This window comes from Monopterus albus, unplaced genomic scaffold (genome assembly GCF_001952655.1).
Source record: "Monopterus albus unplaced genomic scaffold, M_albus_1.0 scaffold69.1, whole genome shotgun sequence".
Classification (NCBI taxonomy): domain Eukaryota; kingdom Metazoa; phylum Chordata; class Actinopteri; order Synbranchiformes; family Synbranchidae; genus Monopterus; species Monopterus albus.
The window spans coordinates 4,654,211-4,669,016 of record NW_018127949.1 but is presented as its reverse complement, the minus strand read 5'-3'; the positions used below and the strand labels follow the sequence as shown (position 1 = coordinate 4,669,016).

At 39.6% G+C, this 14,806-nt stretch overlaps 1 protein-coding gene across 5 annotated transcripts; it reads left to right on the top strand.

Annotated features, from left to right (window-relative positions):
- The first annotated feature begins 715 nt into the window (after positions 1 to 715).
- On the top strand, positions 716 to 14,629 carry eef2k (eukaryotic elongation factor 2 kinase). 5 transcript variants are annotated; one of them, XM_020605299.1, is made up of 19 exons: positions 716 to 964; positions 1,544 to 1,815; positions 2,424 to 2,483; positions 3,784 to 3,884; positions 5,870 to 5,930; positions 6,044 to 6,081; positions 7,103 to 7,274; positions 7,672 to 7,821; positions 7,910 to 8,042; positions 8,136 to 8,263; positions 8,415 to 8,595; positions 8,723 to 8,787; positions 10,104 to 10,181; positions 10,883 to 10,948; positions 11,457 to 11,588; positions 12,547 to 12,735; positions 12,820 to 12,944; positions 13,090 to 13,268; positions 14,152 to 14,629. In XM_020605299.1, the coding sequence occupies exons 2-19, from the start codon at positions 1,564 to 1,566 to the stop codon at positions 14,259 to 14,261; spliced, it is 2,220 nt and encodes a 739-aa protein (XP_020460955.1). In that variant the 5' UTR covers positions 716 to 964; positions 1,544 to 1,563; the 3' UTR covers positions 14,262 to 14,629. The 5 variants fall into 5 exon arrangements, with proteins under 5 accessions (XP_020460955.1, XP_020460951.1, XP_020460954.1 ...); XM_020605295.1 differs by having other exon boundaries at positions 717 to 964; positions 8,415 to 8,610; XM_020605298.1 differs by lacking the exon at positions 10,883 to 10,948 and adding an exon at positions 10,626 to 10,682 and having other exon boundaries at positions 718 to 964; positions 8,415 to 8,610.
- The last annotated feature ends 177 nt before the right edge of the window (positions 14,630 to 14,806 follow it).

Here is a 14,806-nt window from a genome sequence, read left to right as displayed (position 1 = left end):
TAATACATTTATTGTTTATATTTCTAATCATAATTGTTTAAAACTGGTAAAATTAACCATAGTCTCACCCTTGTATATTTGATTGTTTGTTTACTTCTTAAATTTGAGATGAAAATTTCATACACTAAGGCAAATACAATACACAATACATCACAACAGCACACGCCATTAAAATGCAAACTAAAGAATTGATACATTTAAAAAAAATACATTTACTGTAAAGGAAGCTAAAAATAGATGCATGAAAGGTGGTCATAGTTGGTGTAAATCTAATGTCCTCTGGACGTTTTTTGCAGAGTTTGAAGAAGTACTGTTCTTATTTTTTCAAACAAGAATGCCACACTGTAAACATCTTCAATTACAACAAAGGCTAAATTACTTAGATAAAAGTTTGTAATACAATAAAGACAGTGTACTTAAGATGGCCTATTATAGATTATATCATTTGATTATTATTTCTCATGCATTAATGTACAACCTAGACTGTACATTCTATGGTTTTGGCCAACCAATACTCCACACTTATACAAAACTCCATTTAATCGTTTAATTTGAGGTTTGGAGTGTCATAAAGTGCTTTAAATTTGGACTTAAAAACAGAAAGAGTCCTTCCACGTTTACCGAGTGTTATGTTTCTCACAGATGTGAAGGCAGCATGACAAATGGGCGTGGCCTTACAAGAGAACATTGGTACGTGAGGGGTGCTCACGTCGTCGTGTTGGACGGTAACAAATACTGCAGTCGTTTTGCTAGGCACGCCCCCGGACCTGTAGGCTACACTGGTGAACCAGGACCTATCCAATCTGGTTTGGTTAGGTCTGGGAGGGGAGTTCACGTACATCTGCTGCAGTGTGGTCTATTTAGTTTCCTACAGAAACGAGGAGAGCCACGAAGACCGAGGTGACTGTTTACGCTGTCACAGTCTGTCAAAGTGATTAGGCTTACCGCTACTTCCGGTTATAAGGTTGGTTGTTTATTCAATACATTCGTCTAACAGCGGGTCATAGTAGACCAAACTATAGTTAGTAAATCGTAGTGCGGTAGACTGTAACATTATGCTAACGCTACATTCCTGTTTGGCGCTGCATGATTTCTACAGTAGCATGATGTACCAGTGGGACCGCATGAGCTTGATTTTGTGTTTGCATTCCTCTCCACCAGCCAGCTGTATTTTTAAAAATCTAAACACAAATTCCTTTAACTGCAGTTAGGTAGGTGCTTATAGTTGTTTAATAACATAGATGTAATAAGCTAAGTCGCTGTTTCATGCTGATGCTAATCATTTAATGGTCGAATTCACTTTACTTAGGTAAATATTTTGATTGACTGTAGTTTTGTGCATGTAATTCAACTGTCATTGTGCAGCCGCAAAAAACATAGATAACCTTCTCACATATAATAGGCTATAACATGCATAGTTGTGCAGTCTTGCTGCAAGGTTGTTGTGTGCACATACTGTAATAACATGGCTGCCACAGATCAGCTCCACTGTCTTCATGTGGCTCTACTCCCACTACCACTCGCATCTCTGCCTCCTCTCTAGTTAGCACAACAGCAGATATCATGGATGATGACCTGATGTTTAGCATGGAGGAGGAAGGCAGCATCAAGAGACCTTCTGTTCAACCAAGTACTCCCAACCGATTGGCATCCTCCCTCAGTGATGATGATGATGATGATGATGATGATGATGAAGACCCCATCATCTGCCCTATTCTGGACGACTCGGCCAAAGAATCCTGTCACTACATCAACAATCTAGTTAACAATCGGCAGCTGTCAAGGTCTCTTCCTAAGAGCAACTTTTTGTACCAGGTGAGCTGTTCTCTGGGCAATGTGATCAAGATGATAGTTGAAATACAGTAAAGTAACAGTATCAGCAAATGTTGAAATCAGGAGCTGGAGGATTGTTTAGTGATGTTCAGTGTGTTTATATCAGTGTGTTGTGGTCCAACATCATCATAAACATGCAGTAGCGCTCTTTGCCTTATAAGGAGATAAGATATATACAGTACACGCCTATAGACATGTACTGGTATGTGTACAGTCTGTACATATGTATCTGTTTACTGAAGTGGAAAGCTGGTCAGCTACGTCTTCCACTCACTGACAAGAACAGGAAGTACAGGACTGTGTTTTTTGCACATCATGTGATTATGTAGTGTGTAAACACGCCTCTTGCTGCTCAGTGTGGCTTTGTCCACACAAGCAGAGAGCTGCATAATGGCTCAATTCAGGGTACACAGCCCTTTATCAGAGCTACTGTGCACCAGCCAGCTCTTGGCTGGGCCAACTGTTGGCCTTTTTATATTGTGTGTTGCATTGTTGTTTAAAGCACCTAGGCAATTAATGTTATTGTAAATAATGCTGCATGATTTGCCTGCTGATGAAAATTCATTCATTTTCTTCACCTTTCTACATAGAATGAAACAGAAAAAGTGGCAGAACCTAGGTCATACAAGGTTTTGTCTGAGAGCGCACGGGTACGTTGTAGATCAAATTATATCTTCCTTCTCTCCCTCTTCACCTGTGACCATCTACGCCTTCTTGTCCCCACTCCACTGTTATTTACTGTCCTTCTCCTTCACTGTTTTGGGGTCTTTTTTCTTTTTTCACAACAAACCTTTCACCTATTCTCATTTCCCATGATGGACTTTAAGACTGATCTTTTGTGTATCTTACTGCATTCTCGCTTCCTTTTAATATGCTCCTTTGCTGAAAAGTTTAACCATCAACAAACACCAGAAACGTTAGATTGTTTTTTTCAGAAAGCTGATTTATATCAAATGTCCTGCTGCTTTAAAACTAGTTTTAAACAATAACAAAAATCTCAGAAAGACGTTGTAGTTATTCTGAGCATGGCTACGCATTTCAGTACCATAGTGGCCTTTACCATTTGATCCTAGTGCTGAGAGCGTGATGTTTGCGACAGCACGTCGCATCTCGGTTGTCCCTGCAGTTTAGGTGTGCTGTTGCTCCTCCGAAAACCGTGACCCTTCATATTTCTCTTCATGCTACTCCTTTGCTCTAAATTTAAACATGTCTAGAACACCTGCTGGACAGTGACTGGTACACGAGGGAGATGTGCCGCTGTGCACATAGGAAGATCAGGGCTTGAGTTACTGCAGCAGGTCTGGATCACTAGCGACATGTGATTCATGGATCCTGCACAGCTGCAGATGGCCATTAAAACATCGCATGGTGATCACATTCATGTAGAGGTAGCTGTAAACCTTTTATGAAACAGGAGACCGTGGTTAAGCCCTAGCTGAAAATTATTATTTCATGATCAGTTCACTAATCAGTAAGAGTTCAACTTCGTTATAATGATCATCTACTTTCTTCCTGTTTACAAGTTTCAGCTTTGCTTACTTCCTCATCAGCCTTCCTTTCTTGCTAATTTACATACTATCTCAAGAGTAATAAACTAGGGAGGCGTCACCCTTAGAGGAGGCTTTTGTTTACACTGGTGTGTCCCTGAGTGTTGTCGATACATGTTCTTTTTTTGTTGTTACTTAGTCATTTGTGTCTTAATTTTTGATGTATTGAGGGATGGGGGGGGGGGGAGCTGTTAAATACAGAAACTGTGAAATTTAATTTGCAGTTAGAGAGGAAATAAATAAAAATAAATAAATAAATAAAAAATGGTATTTGCCATTTTTGGGCAAATCCAGCAACATTCTATCAAACAGCCTCCCCTCTTTTTCCTGTGTATTCTAGCTCAGCCATTTTGCATAAAAACTAATACAGGCTAATAAGATGAGCCTATGTTCTTTATAACAGAAAACATGGAAAATTGCAATTGAAAAAGCCAAAGCAATGCCCGACCCCTGGGCACAGTTTCATCTGGAGGACATCGAGACTGAAGCCTGCATTCGATATAGGTACGACTGACAAGTGTGGTGTTGTGGTGTGAGTGCTAATGGTTGTATGGGTGGTGCAGTGTGGTCACTAATGTTTTTAAAGCCTCATACAGGAAAAGAAAATAATAGCAATAAATAGATAATAAATTATAGATTTTATTTTATTTATTTTATATTTTTTTTACACTGTTAAGCAGTGTTTCAAAAGAGATATGTCCCGTGTAATAACATTGTTTGAACCTTTGAGAGCTTGAATTTGAATTAAATCTCCATTAGCTGATGTTTTAGTCAGTTGGGGGCAGTGGAACAAGCTGTAAACATGACACCCTCACATTATGATTTTATAAATGAATGAAATATTTGGCTCCTTAAATGCTAAATGTGTCACTGTTGTGCCTAGTGCTGTTCCCTAGTGATGGTCCCTAGCCAATAATTTAGTCTGTCTGCTGTTTGATGGCGAGCAGGAAGCGTACAGTGGGTGTTTTGGAGCTTTTTCACTGCTAACAGCTGCCTACAGAGGCTGAAAACAATACTGGAACAAACAGTAAAACAGAAACAAACCTTTTTATTAATGAGCTAAAAGATGCTGGACAAATTAAAAAGTTGAGTGCTAATTACACATAGTCACCTAAAATAAAACTAATTCAGAATGTTTAAACATTTAGAATTGAACCTGGGAGTTTCCCACATTGATATCTTCTACATCAAAGCAGCACAGGCTCTACAGTTGGCTCATGTCTTGGTCAGTGGGGCTTATCTTAACTGTCACCAAACATTACTGCCCTTTCACTGAGCACATGAAGCTTTAGCGTCATTTGGCACAATTTCTTCCTTATATTATCTCATACTGTGGGTGGGATACTGAGTATGCACCCAGATGACGGCTAAATAAACATGCATACCCCTCAGAGACTTTCCAAACAAGAAAAGAACATTTCTAAGGCAGCGGCACACAACACACAACGGGTGTGGGTAGAAAAGCAGTAGGAAAATAAATTCCTTTGTGTGTGCGTTAGGCCTGTTACATAACACACATGGTACTGGACCTGACTATAGAGCGAGAGAGGAGGGATTGTCAGGAGCTTGGGATTTGACCTCGTGCTCTCCTGTCATTTGCTAATTTTACCCACATGTAACCTCACTCCACTCACTTCGCTCTCTTATAGCCTTTCTAATTTGAACTTGTTGGAATGAAAGTCAGGGTACAGAGAGTTCCCCCGGCTGAAAAGAGTGATGATTACTGTAGATTTTGGATAGGGAGCACTGTTCTTATGTGGACATGTGAGTGGAGACGAGAGCTTAATACTAAGCCTCTACAGCAGTTTAAAGGCTCTCAGGTTTCAGCTGTGAAGTCTCACTGCTGCACTCATGCAGTAGTCATTAACTCGGGACACACACACTCTGCCAAGCCTAGCACACACACTGACCTAGACATACATTATGCAAATTTGCATCACCATATTGACATATTGACACAGCTCTTGCTGGACTACATTCCTTCCTGTAACACTGACTTTAACCATAGATTCCCAAAAGAAATGACCTTTTTTGGAAAGAGGGCTCACTGATGCAAACTAACACAACCCATTTCTTTCTTGTCTGCTTGTTTTTCTGTAGAGAGGAAACCAGAGGTTTTATGTGCCTCGGTGATAAGAATTTTTAACGGGTTGTTGACAGGAAAACTCTCCCACAGAATAGAACTTTTTGCACTGTTTTGGTAACTAACTTTGCAAAGTGCAGCCACTTATTTTTATTGAACATTTGTAATGTAACACAGAGCAGTGATGCGATATAAAAACAATCGGACAGTTTCTCTGCTCAAAAAGAGGAACAGTGTCATAGCCCTGTAGTGGACTCTAAACCATATATATTGAGCTGCACAATGAGTTGAATAGTCAATTGACAGAAAGGTAATCAACAACTGTGATAATCTAGACAATTGTTTAGGTGATTTTTTTTTTAAAAGAAAACATGGCAGAAAGGCACTGGTTCCGTCTTCTTTGCAGGTACAGTGCCGTCACTGAAGAATGGGCTCAGGACCAGATTCACATCAAGATGGCTGCCCAGGTATCACTGATAATCTTCTGCTAAGATTTAGATGAACACATATACATCAGAAAGTCTTGCGCTCTGTTATCCATTGTCTAATTTGTTTGTTTTTTTTGTCTGGTCTCTCACAGCCATTTGGGAAAGGGGCCATGAGGGAGTGCTTCAGAACGTACGTTGAAATATTTTTCAGTGTTCATCTGTTCTCATCTAGTGGTTATTGCCCCCTAGTAAGCAAGGCTGCTGTGGTCTGAGTGTAAACAAAACAGAATAAAGATATCTCTTAACCCTGTAAAGCCTGACACATCAAAAAAATAGCCAGAGCATTCAAATGTTTTGGAACTGAGATGTTTATTAAACCTTTTAACAAAATCCAAAAGAAAATTCAAGATACAAGATTTTTATTTGCCATTTATGCATAGACAGACAGTCCAGGCATACAGGAATAAATGTGCCATATTATTTAGATTATTATTATTATTTTTTTGTATCACATCAGATACATGGGGCATTTTTGGTGATTTTTTTTGCTCAGAAACTTGCGTAGCAAATATGATAAATGGTTTTATAGGGTTAATGTAGCATATAAGTGGAGCAGGACAACATTCCTCAAGTTACTTGCTGTGCCCATGAGGACAGCTGCCGACAGATTCACAACCAAAGATGGTACTGAGAATATCCTAATGAACCCGCTGTAGAAAGTCTCCCCCGATGGTACACAAGTTTTAGTGTAAACGTTCTCTTGCAGTGTTGATACCATTTACTGTTTGGTAAAAAGAATTTAAGCCTAGGTTATTAAAGCTGCTGTGCTTTTTTTCTTGGCTTGAACAGGAATAATAGTCTAATTGTTCATGTTTAATCCCATTACACACACTTCACATGTTTGCTGTTTGCAGCATGCCACAGAAACATGTCTCCCTGATAAAACCTTGAGCATGGGGTCCTAAAAAAGAAAATTTATACAACTGAAATATGGTATGTTGTTCCTGTTAATTTGGACAACTCTGATCCAGGGTGATCTCTTTTGAGATCAATACCAGTAGCTGCTTTAAGTGAAAAAAAGAAATGAAGCATATATTTTAATAAAGTTTTCAAACTGTGAGAGACTATTTCATCCATGCACAGTGAATAAATGTACATGTAGGAGCAGTGCTGCTCACTAATAATATATCTAACTGGTCTTTTCCCTCCAGGAAGAAGTTGTCTAATTTCTCACACAGCAGCAACTGGAAGTCAGCATCTAACTACGTGGCCAAGCGTTACATGGAAACAGTGGACAGAAATGTTTACTTTGAGGACGTTAGGCTGCAGATGGAGGCGAAGCTCTGGGGAGAGGAGTACAACCGCCACCGACCTCCCAAACAGGTACAAGAGAAACAGTTACAGTCCAGCGAGGTGCTGACGAGACATAAAATAGAGATAAAATTAGTGATAATCCCTCAAAAAACATTCACAGTACATGGTTGCTTAGTTGTCTAGTCCTTGTTATTTTGATAACAGAACACATTTCAATTGTAGATTTAGGCCTCAACTAATGATTATTTTCATTATTGATTTGAATTGACAATTCGTTTTATCTTTGAAATGTCAAAAATTGAGAGAACATGTCAGTCACAACTTTGCAGAGCAAAGGTGACAAAGGTGTTCAGTTTACCCTACTGCATATATATACTGTGTGTAAGAAAAAACAAAATCCTGCCATATGAGAAGCTGGATCCTGAGAATGTGCAATTAATCTGCATGTCCCATGTAAAATCCTCAGGTGGACATCATGCAGATGTATGTGGTGGAGATGACAAACAGACCAGGTAAACCTCTCTACCATCTTGAACATTACATTGAGGGCAAGTACATCAAATACAACTCCAACTCAGGCTTTGTGAAGGATGACACCATCCGACTCACCCCACAGGTAAGTGATGCCATCCCTACATATTGATACATGTTCAGTTAATACTCATTTAATAATCTTTATCATTCATTCCCTTCTGTATCCTTAGGCCTTCAGTCATTTCACGTTTGAGCGGTCTGGACACCAGCTGATTGTGGTGGACATCCAGGGAGTCGGAGATCTTTACACCGACCCTCAGATCCACACAGAGAAGGGGACTGACTTTGGAGATGGAAATCTTGGTACAGTTCCCTTTGATGCTGACAAAGAGGCTTGCGTGAAGTTTGATTAGAAATGACCCAAGAAGCACCGCCTTGATCATGACTATCTTCCAGGTGTGCGAGGCATGGCGCTGTTCTTCCACTCTCACCTGTGTAACAAGATCTGTAAGAGTATGGGCCTAACCCCTTTTGACATCTCGCCTGCAGAGAAGTCACAGCTGGACGGCACCAACAAACTGCTTGTAATTTTGTTATTTTGATAATAATAAATTATGTGTTGTTCAGGGTTAGAACCCTGCAGAAGGTCATGGTAAAAATATAAATAAATGTTCCTAAAAATTAGAAATACAATTGTGAATGTGACTTTTTGGCTGCTTTGGAATCTTATTTCAGAAATCAGCCCAGACAGTGCTGAGGGGCTGCGAGGAGCCCTGTGGTTCTCCTCGTGTCCGAACCCTGTCAGCAAGTCGCGCTCCTCTGCTGTTATCCCGCCTGTCTGAGACATCTTCTGCAGATGAGTCCATGAGCGACGTGGAGTCAATTCCCTGCTCCCCACTCATCCTCCACTCTATGGGCAAGTCACCTATCAGTACGTACATGAAGACATTACTACATACTACACACGTATAACAGTGTGTGTTAGGTAGTTGACCGTGGTGTCCACATTGTAATTAGTTTTGTGTTATTCCTACATTTTACAGGCTCCTCCTTTATTGGAATGTACGAACAGGAAAGACTCAACAATATCAACACAGGTGAACACAAGGTGAGAAGTAACTCACTGAATGTGACAGTACAGAAAAATTATTCTGTGTTTTCTGTATATGTATCCCATATCCAAATAGTTTTAGTGCAGCCAGTACTCTTCAGGTCCATTTTTAGTGCATTTTATTACATTTTGAACTATTTTTCAACTATGTAAACCCAGGTAAGAGAAGCCAAAATATGTGCTTCTTCATTTATTGCACAACATTATAGTCCTCAAGGTTCAATGGATAGATACTTTTATTGTCATTGTACTAAAATATACAACAAAATTTAGATAATTCAAGGTTGTCATTAACTCTGTATTACCCCATTTCCGATTATAGTTATGAACTCCATTTTTTTTCTGCAGTAGCCATTTATTGTATGTACATTATGTAAATACCTTTCTATATAGTCTTCATTGTTAGTGGCAAAGTCTCCTGCTCTGGATTCAAAGTAGCTTCTTAAAGTGTGATCAGAAATATTAAGCCACACATTGTGTTTTCACATTAAGCACAAGCACGAAATAAACTAGGACTGAAATCTTAATGTGTTTGATAACATGCATGCAACATAACAGGTAGGTCATAGGTCAGCTGATGAGATAAAAAGCTAAAAGTTAAAAAAACGCACTTTTGCTGAATTCTGTAATGCTCTTAATTATAAACTATATTTATCTGCACCTTTCAAAAAGTTACAAGGTGATTTACATGCAAAAATCAAGATGAAAACATTTCAGCACTACAATAGACTTAAATCAGGCAATTAATGGTGCAATTAAAAGACATTAAAACTGGAAATTTTTAACTTTGGGGTAACTTTTTTTTTAAAGACTGACCTTAATGTGCTGTAAACGGTCAGTAAAATCTTAAAATCAACTCAAATTGTGAGTTTCTTTTTTGGCTCAACATGATAAACTGCAGTAATCTAGATGTGATGATAAAAAAGCATGAATGAATGTTTCATTATCATCACTAGAAAAGAAAGACCAGATTTATGAGCTGCTACTGTCGGGGGTGACTGTGGTTCAGTGGGTAGAGCAGTTGTCACCCGACCGGAGGGTCGGAGCCTCAAATCTCGGTGCCTGCAGTCCACATGTTGAAGTGTCCTTGGGTAAGACATTGAACCCCCAAGTTTCCCCTGATGGTTAGAGCCATCAGTTAAGTTAGCGCCGCAGATGGCTGCCTCAGTTCTGCACCGGAAACAAATTCCTTGTGTGTAGCATACTTGGCCAATAAAGATGATTATCCTTATTATTTAAGTCGTGAGACCTGCAAAACCTCTGAGCCACTACACAGATTTTTTTTAAAAATGTTTTCTGGTGTGTTTCTGTAGGAATCTGAAAGTGGCGGTGACAGCGGATATCCCAGTGAGAAAAGGAGTGAAGGCGACCCAAATGACCACGTAGATGGGGTAAAGACTTCTGTTTGACTTTCCTGTGATTTAATCTGGTCAGTCAGACAAGTTCCAGGACTGATTTTCCTCAGTTAACCTCTAAAGACACAATGGCTAAGAAATGCATTTGTGATTGTATCTGACCAAATATACATATCAAATCACAAAATAAAGTTTAGATATATTAACTAATTTGAGTACTATATTTACAGTGTCTAAATCACATTTAGAAGTGTAAATACATGTTTTATGTTTTATATTTTGGGCACAGTTATAAGCATACTCTGGCATATTATCTTAAATGAACATATCAATATTTAACACTTACTGAACATGTTAGACTTTCCTTATTTTTATGAGTAGCTGTAAGTTTGTTAACATTTCCTCTCCAAATTAAGTTTAGATAACTGTTAGATGCTCTGGGAACAGATTTTATAATTTGCATGTTGTATCATCACATAGGCCCATCATCGCTACCACAGACATTATTCCGAGTCGGATGAAGACAGTGTCAGACGGGTAAACAAACATAGAGACAACGGTGTATAAACGGCATCCTCACTTCGATCATAATCAAATAACCCTCCTCTGAGTTTCATCATACATGTCTTTCCTCACTTTGTTTTTTCCCTTTTCTCTCATCACTTGCTTAACAATATAAGACATTCCTCACCTTTCTTCTAATCTAGCTCCTCCTGCTCTTTGTGTTCCCTGATTAGAGGAAGATGGTAGCTCCTCCAAGAGTCTCTGCCAACTTAAACTCATACACTCCTGACAACCAGTCGGTGATTACTTGCATGGAGGCTCGTAACCCAGGCATTTCCCTGTGCAGTGTTGTCCAGAGTTGTTGCTAGAAAGCTTTACATTTCAAGCATGATTCTCACATTAAGAGCTGAGCAAGCTGCCACTGTTTAACAGTCTGAAAGTGGAAAATAAAAATGAGATTTGGAACTGAAACACCATCTACCTCTGTTTCACCAGCTCCACCATCTTGCTAATGTTTCTCATCATATTAACTCTCTGTGTGTGCCCATGCTCCCATGCTTTTGCATTCACTGAGTATCAACAGGGGTTTACTCCTCCAACTCTGAGCTCAGCGCTCATCTGTGTCATTAAAATTTAAAGCAGACTTTTCTGGACGAGTATGCCCCTGAGAGTGGAGTGTGATTATTCATCATGCACCTGATTTAAATTTCACAATCCAATTACTTTTCTGTTTACAGCAGTTGAGACCAGATCATATCATTCTCCCCTTTTTCTTTTCTTCTTCTTGCATTTTGTCTGTGGACTCAGCTGACAGAAGAAAAGTGGAGCTTCTTCCATTCGTCCCGCGCTCACGTCCACCGATCTTCCTGTGTGGCCACTGAGGTGGAGCGACTCAGCACACTGCTGCAGAAGAAGATTGGTCAGTCAAACCTCGGAAAGGTAAGAAAACACCTACAAACTGGTTCTTTTGATATTGCTAAAGATGATGGATTAACATACACAGACCTTTATAGTCCTTACTATTGACACATACTGTATATGATGGACATGGCATCACCACCTCCCTGCACTGTGTAAAAATGAAGCCAAAATATCATGAATACAGCAGCTGCCATCTTGCTCTTTTGCAACCAGATTCTGATGCAGAAGTGGAGCAAGCTCCTTGGACCACCAAAATACACCTCTTTTTATATCATCAAATAACTTTTTAAAAACAAACTTACCAGTGACCGTTTGTACACATATCAGCGTGATAATATCTACCAAAAACCACAGAAGTAATATCTGGGAAAAATTTATTTGATTTGTACTTGGAGTTTTTATTGTGGCTCATGTCACATCCACATGGCGGAGGCAGGGTTTATTCCACCAGAGGGCGATCAACTTTTGGTGGCTTTACTTCTGGGATCTGTCAGGCTGTCCATCGTTTTTACAGTCGATTGTTCTTACAGTCAAAAAGGAGCAGATATTAAATGCTGGATGACAGGTAGACTACTGCTGTGTACTTCATATTAATTGTGTGAAGTATATGACGTACTAATCTTCACAGTGCACGCACGCACACACACACGCACACATCCATACATTTTTGCAGGTGCTGGGTAACAGTAAACGTTTAGCATATGAGACTTATTGATTAGTGAGAATCGGTTTTCATACTGCATTGGTTATGCAGTCTAATATAACTGACTGGAACATTATCGGCCCAGCATGGTCCAGTCAGTCGTGGCACCTTGAATAAATTATAAGTATAATTAGCTCAAAAATCATTATGTGTCCCCCTACTAAAAAATCTGTCCTGGCGTCTACGTTGCCCTTTGAAATTCAGAATACACAGTGACTTTTAAATTCAAGTGTCATGTTTTAAGATACTCTGGATCTCCTTCCTGCTGCCCAGGTCCATCTGGCAATGGTGCGGTACCATGAAGCAGGTCGTTTCTGTGAGAAGGACGAGCCGTGGGATCAGGATTCTGCCATGTTCCACCTGGAGAGGGCTGCTCTGTGTGGAGAGCTGGAGGCCATTGTCGCCTTGGGACAGTGCTGTCTTCAACTCCCTCATCACATACTGCCAGACATGGCGCTGGAGGTACTATGCACTGTGTATTTTGCCTGTTCTTCAGCTGATTTGACTGTGGTTTCATTTGCATTTTGACGTATGTGTTGTTCACAGGATAATGCAGGAAACAGGATGAAAGGGTTCAAGTATCTGTTGCAGGCTGCTGAAGCTGGTGACAGATCCTCTATGATCATAGTAGCCAGAGCCTTTGATACTGGAATCAATCTGTCAGCTGACAGGTTAGTGAGGGTGATGTTAGTTATAAAGATGATGAGTCTTGATGCAGTGAAAATACTGATGGGACTTTCAGAGGTGGCATTTAGGACAGGCTTACTTTTGAAACTGAAGCTGAGAATTGGGCCTTTTTATCTTTGAACTATGCAGAAAGCAGGACTGGGAGGAAGCCATTCACTGGTATGACAGTGCGTTGAACATGACAGACTATGATGAGGGAGGAGAGTTTGATGGGACACAGGACGAGCCTCGCTACCTGCTGCTGGCCAGAGAGGCAGAGATGTTCCTGGAGGGAGGCTACAACCTCACTGCAGATCCACAGAGAGCAGGTTCGACTCCATACTAACACAACAGGCCTCGCTGAGCTAAATGTACCTCAGTATACCCTCATAATTTATGGAATATCCACTAAAACGGGTATTTTTAGTATCAAAACTAACCCCATGCAGCCTGCTAAAAGTGTATTTAGCAAGGTAATTGGCATTAGTGAGCATACTGTTCAATAGCAGAGAAGTGGATCATGCTGCAGGAGGGGTTTGGGAAGCTTCTATGGATGGTTTACATCTTTGATACTTTGAATTGCTCTGCGACTCAACTGTATCTGCTGTGAATCTGACTACAGCTACATACTCATCAGAGCCACACAGCTGAGTATTCCATATTCAGAAGATAAGATTTTATGTGAAATATTTTTGAAATAGTATACAGAGAAAGTGCAAAGGTTGGTATTATTGGTATTATTTTGTATTTTGCCTATTGCCAGTAAATCTCATTAAAAGAATTTTAGATGTTCCTACCCTGTTTCTAAGCCCACAAATATAGTTTAATTTAAAAAAGGCTCAGTAATTTCTTAAAACAACTGGATTCTGAAGTTTTTAGCAAATATTTAAAAACACGAGTAAATAATACATAATAATCAGTGTTTACAGAGGACAGTGTATGTGGATTTACTCCAAATTAACAAAAACTACAGTATAGTTTTGGACAACAGTGGAGTCTATGGCACACAGAAATAAGAAATGTCAGACTTTGGAGACACATATAATATAGAATTATTATGTTGTAGTGTTTCACAGGATTTGTTGAATAAATATAAAATATCGTCAGCCTTGTCCTTACTCTATGTGGTAATAGTGAAATTTCTTTCCATCCATTGCTATGAAAATATTACCATCCTCACCTCTCATATTATTCCTTCCTCCCTCTCTGCAGGTGATCTGTTTACAGAAGCTGCAGAAGCTGCCACGGCGGCCATGAAAGGCAGGTTGGCTAACCAGTACTACATGAAAGCCGAAGAAGCCTGGGCGCTAATGGAGGAGTAACTCAGGATACACACTTGCATCTCACAAAGGCCGCGGTAGTAGCCTGACTGAGACACAGTCTGATTTTTACACATTCAGGATGCAATCTGAATGTCACAGTTTACATATTTTGTATTACAGAATGTTTTGCTATTGGTTTGTGTGGGTGTGTGTGCTTAGCATTCTAGCACCAGATGTACAACTGTTTCATCTTGACTCCGTTTCTTTTATTTCTTGTCTTTCCTTTATGTTAAAGTGACTGTTGTTGCATGAAAGAGAAGGCCTGGAGAATCAAAGCAAAGAAAGTGGTTCATTTAATTTTCCACAAATTTTGACAAATGATGAAAGAATGTATGTAAAATGCTTGGAGTATAAAAATGTAAAATAACGATTATGTTGCTTTTTATGGGTAATCGTTGTCATTATACACTTGATATGCTGTGTTTATTACTGACCCTGAGATGGATTTTTTTTTTAGTAACACTTTAAATAACAGTAAAAAGGATTCAGTTTTACCCTGCAGTTCCCAACGGAGAGGTTGTCTTGGAGCCATTTATTACACACAC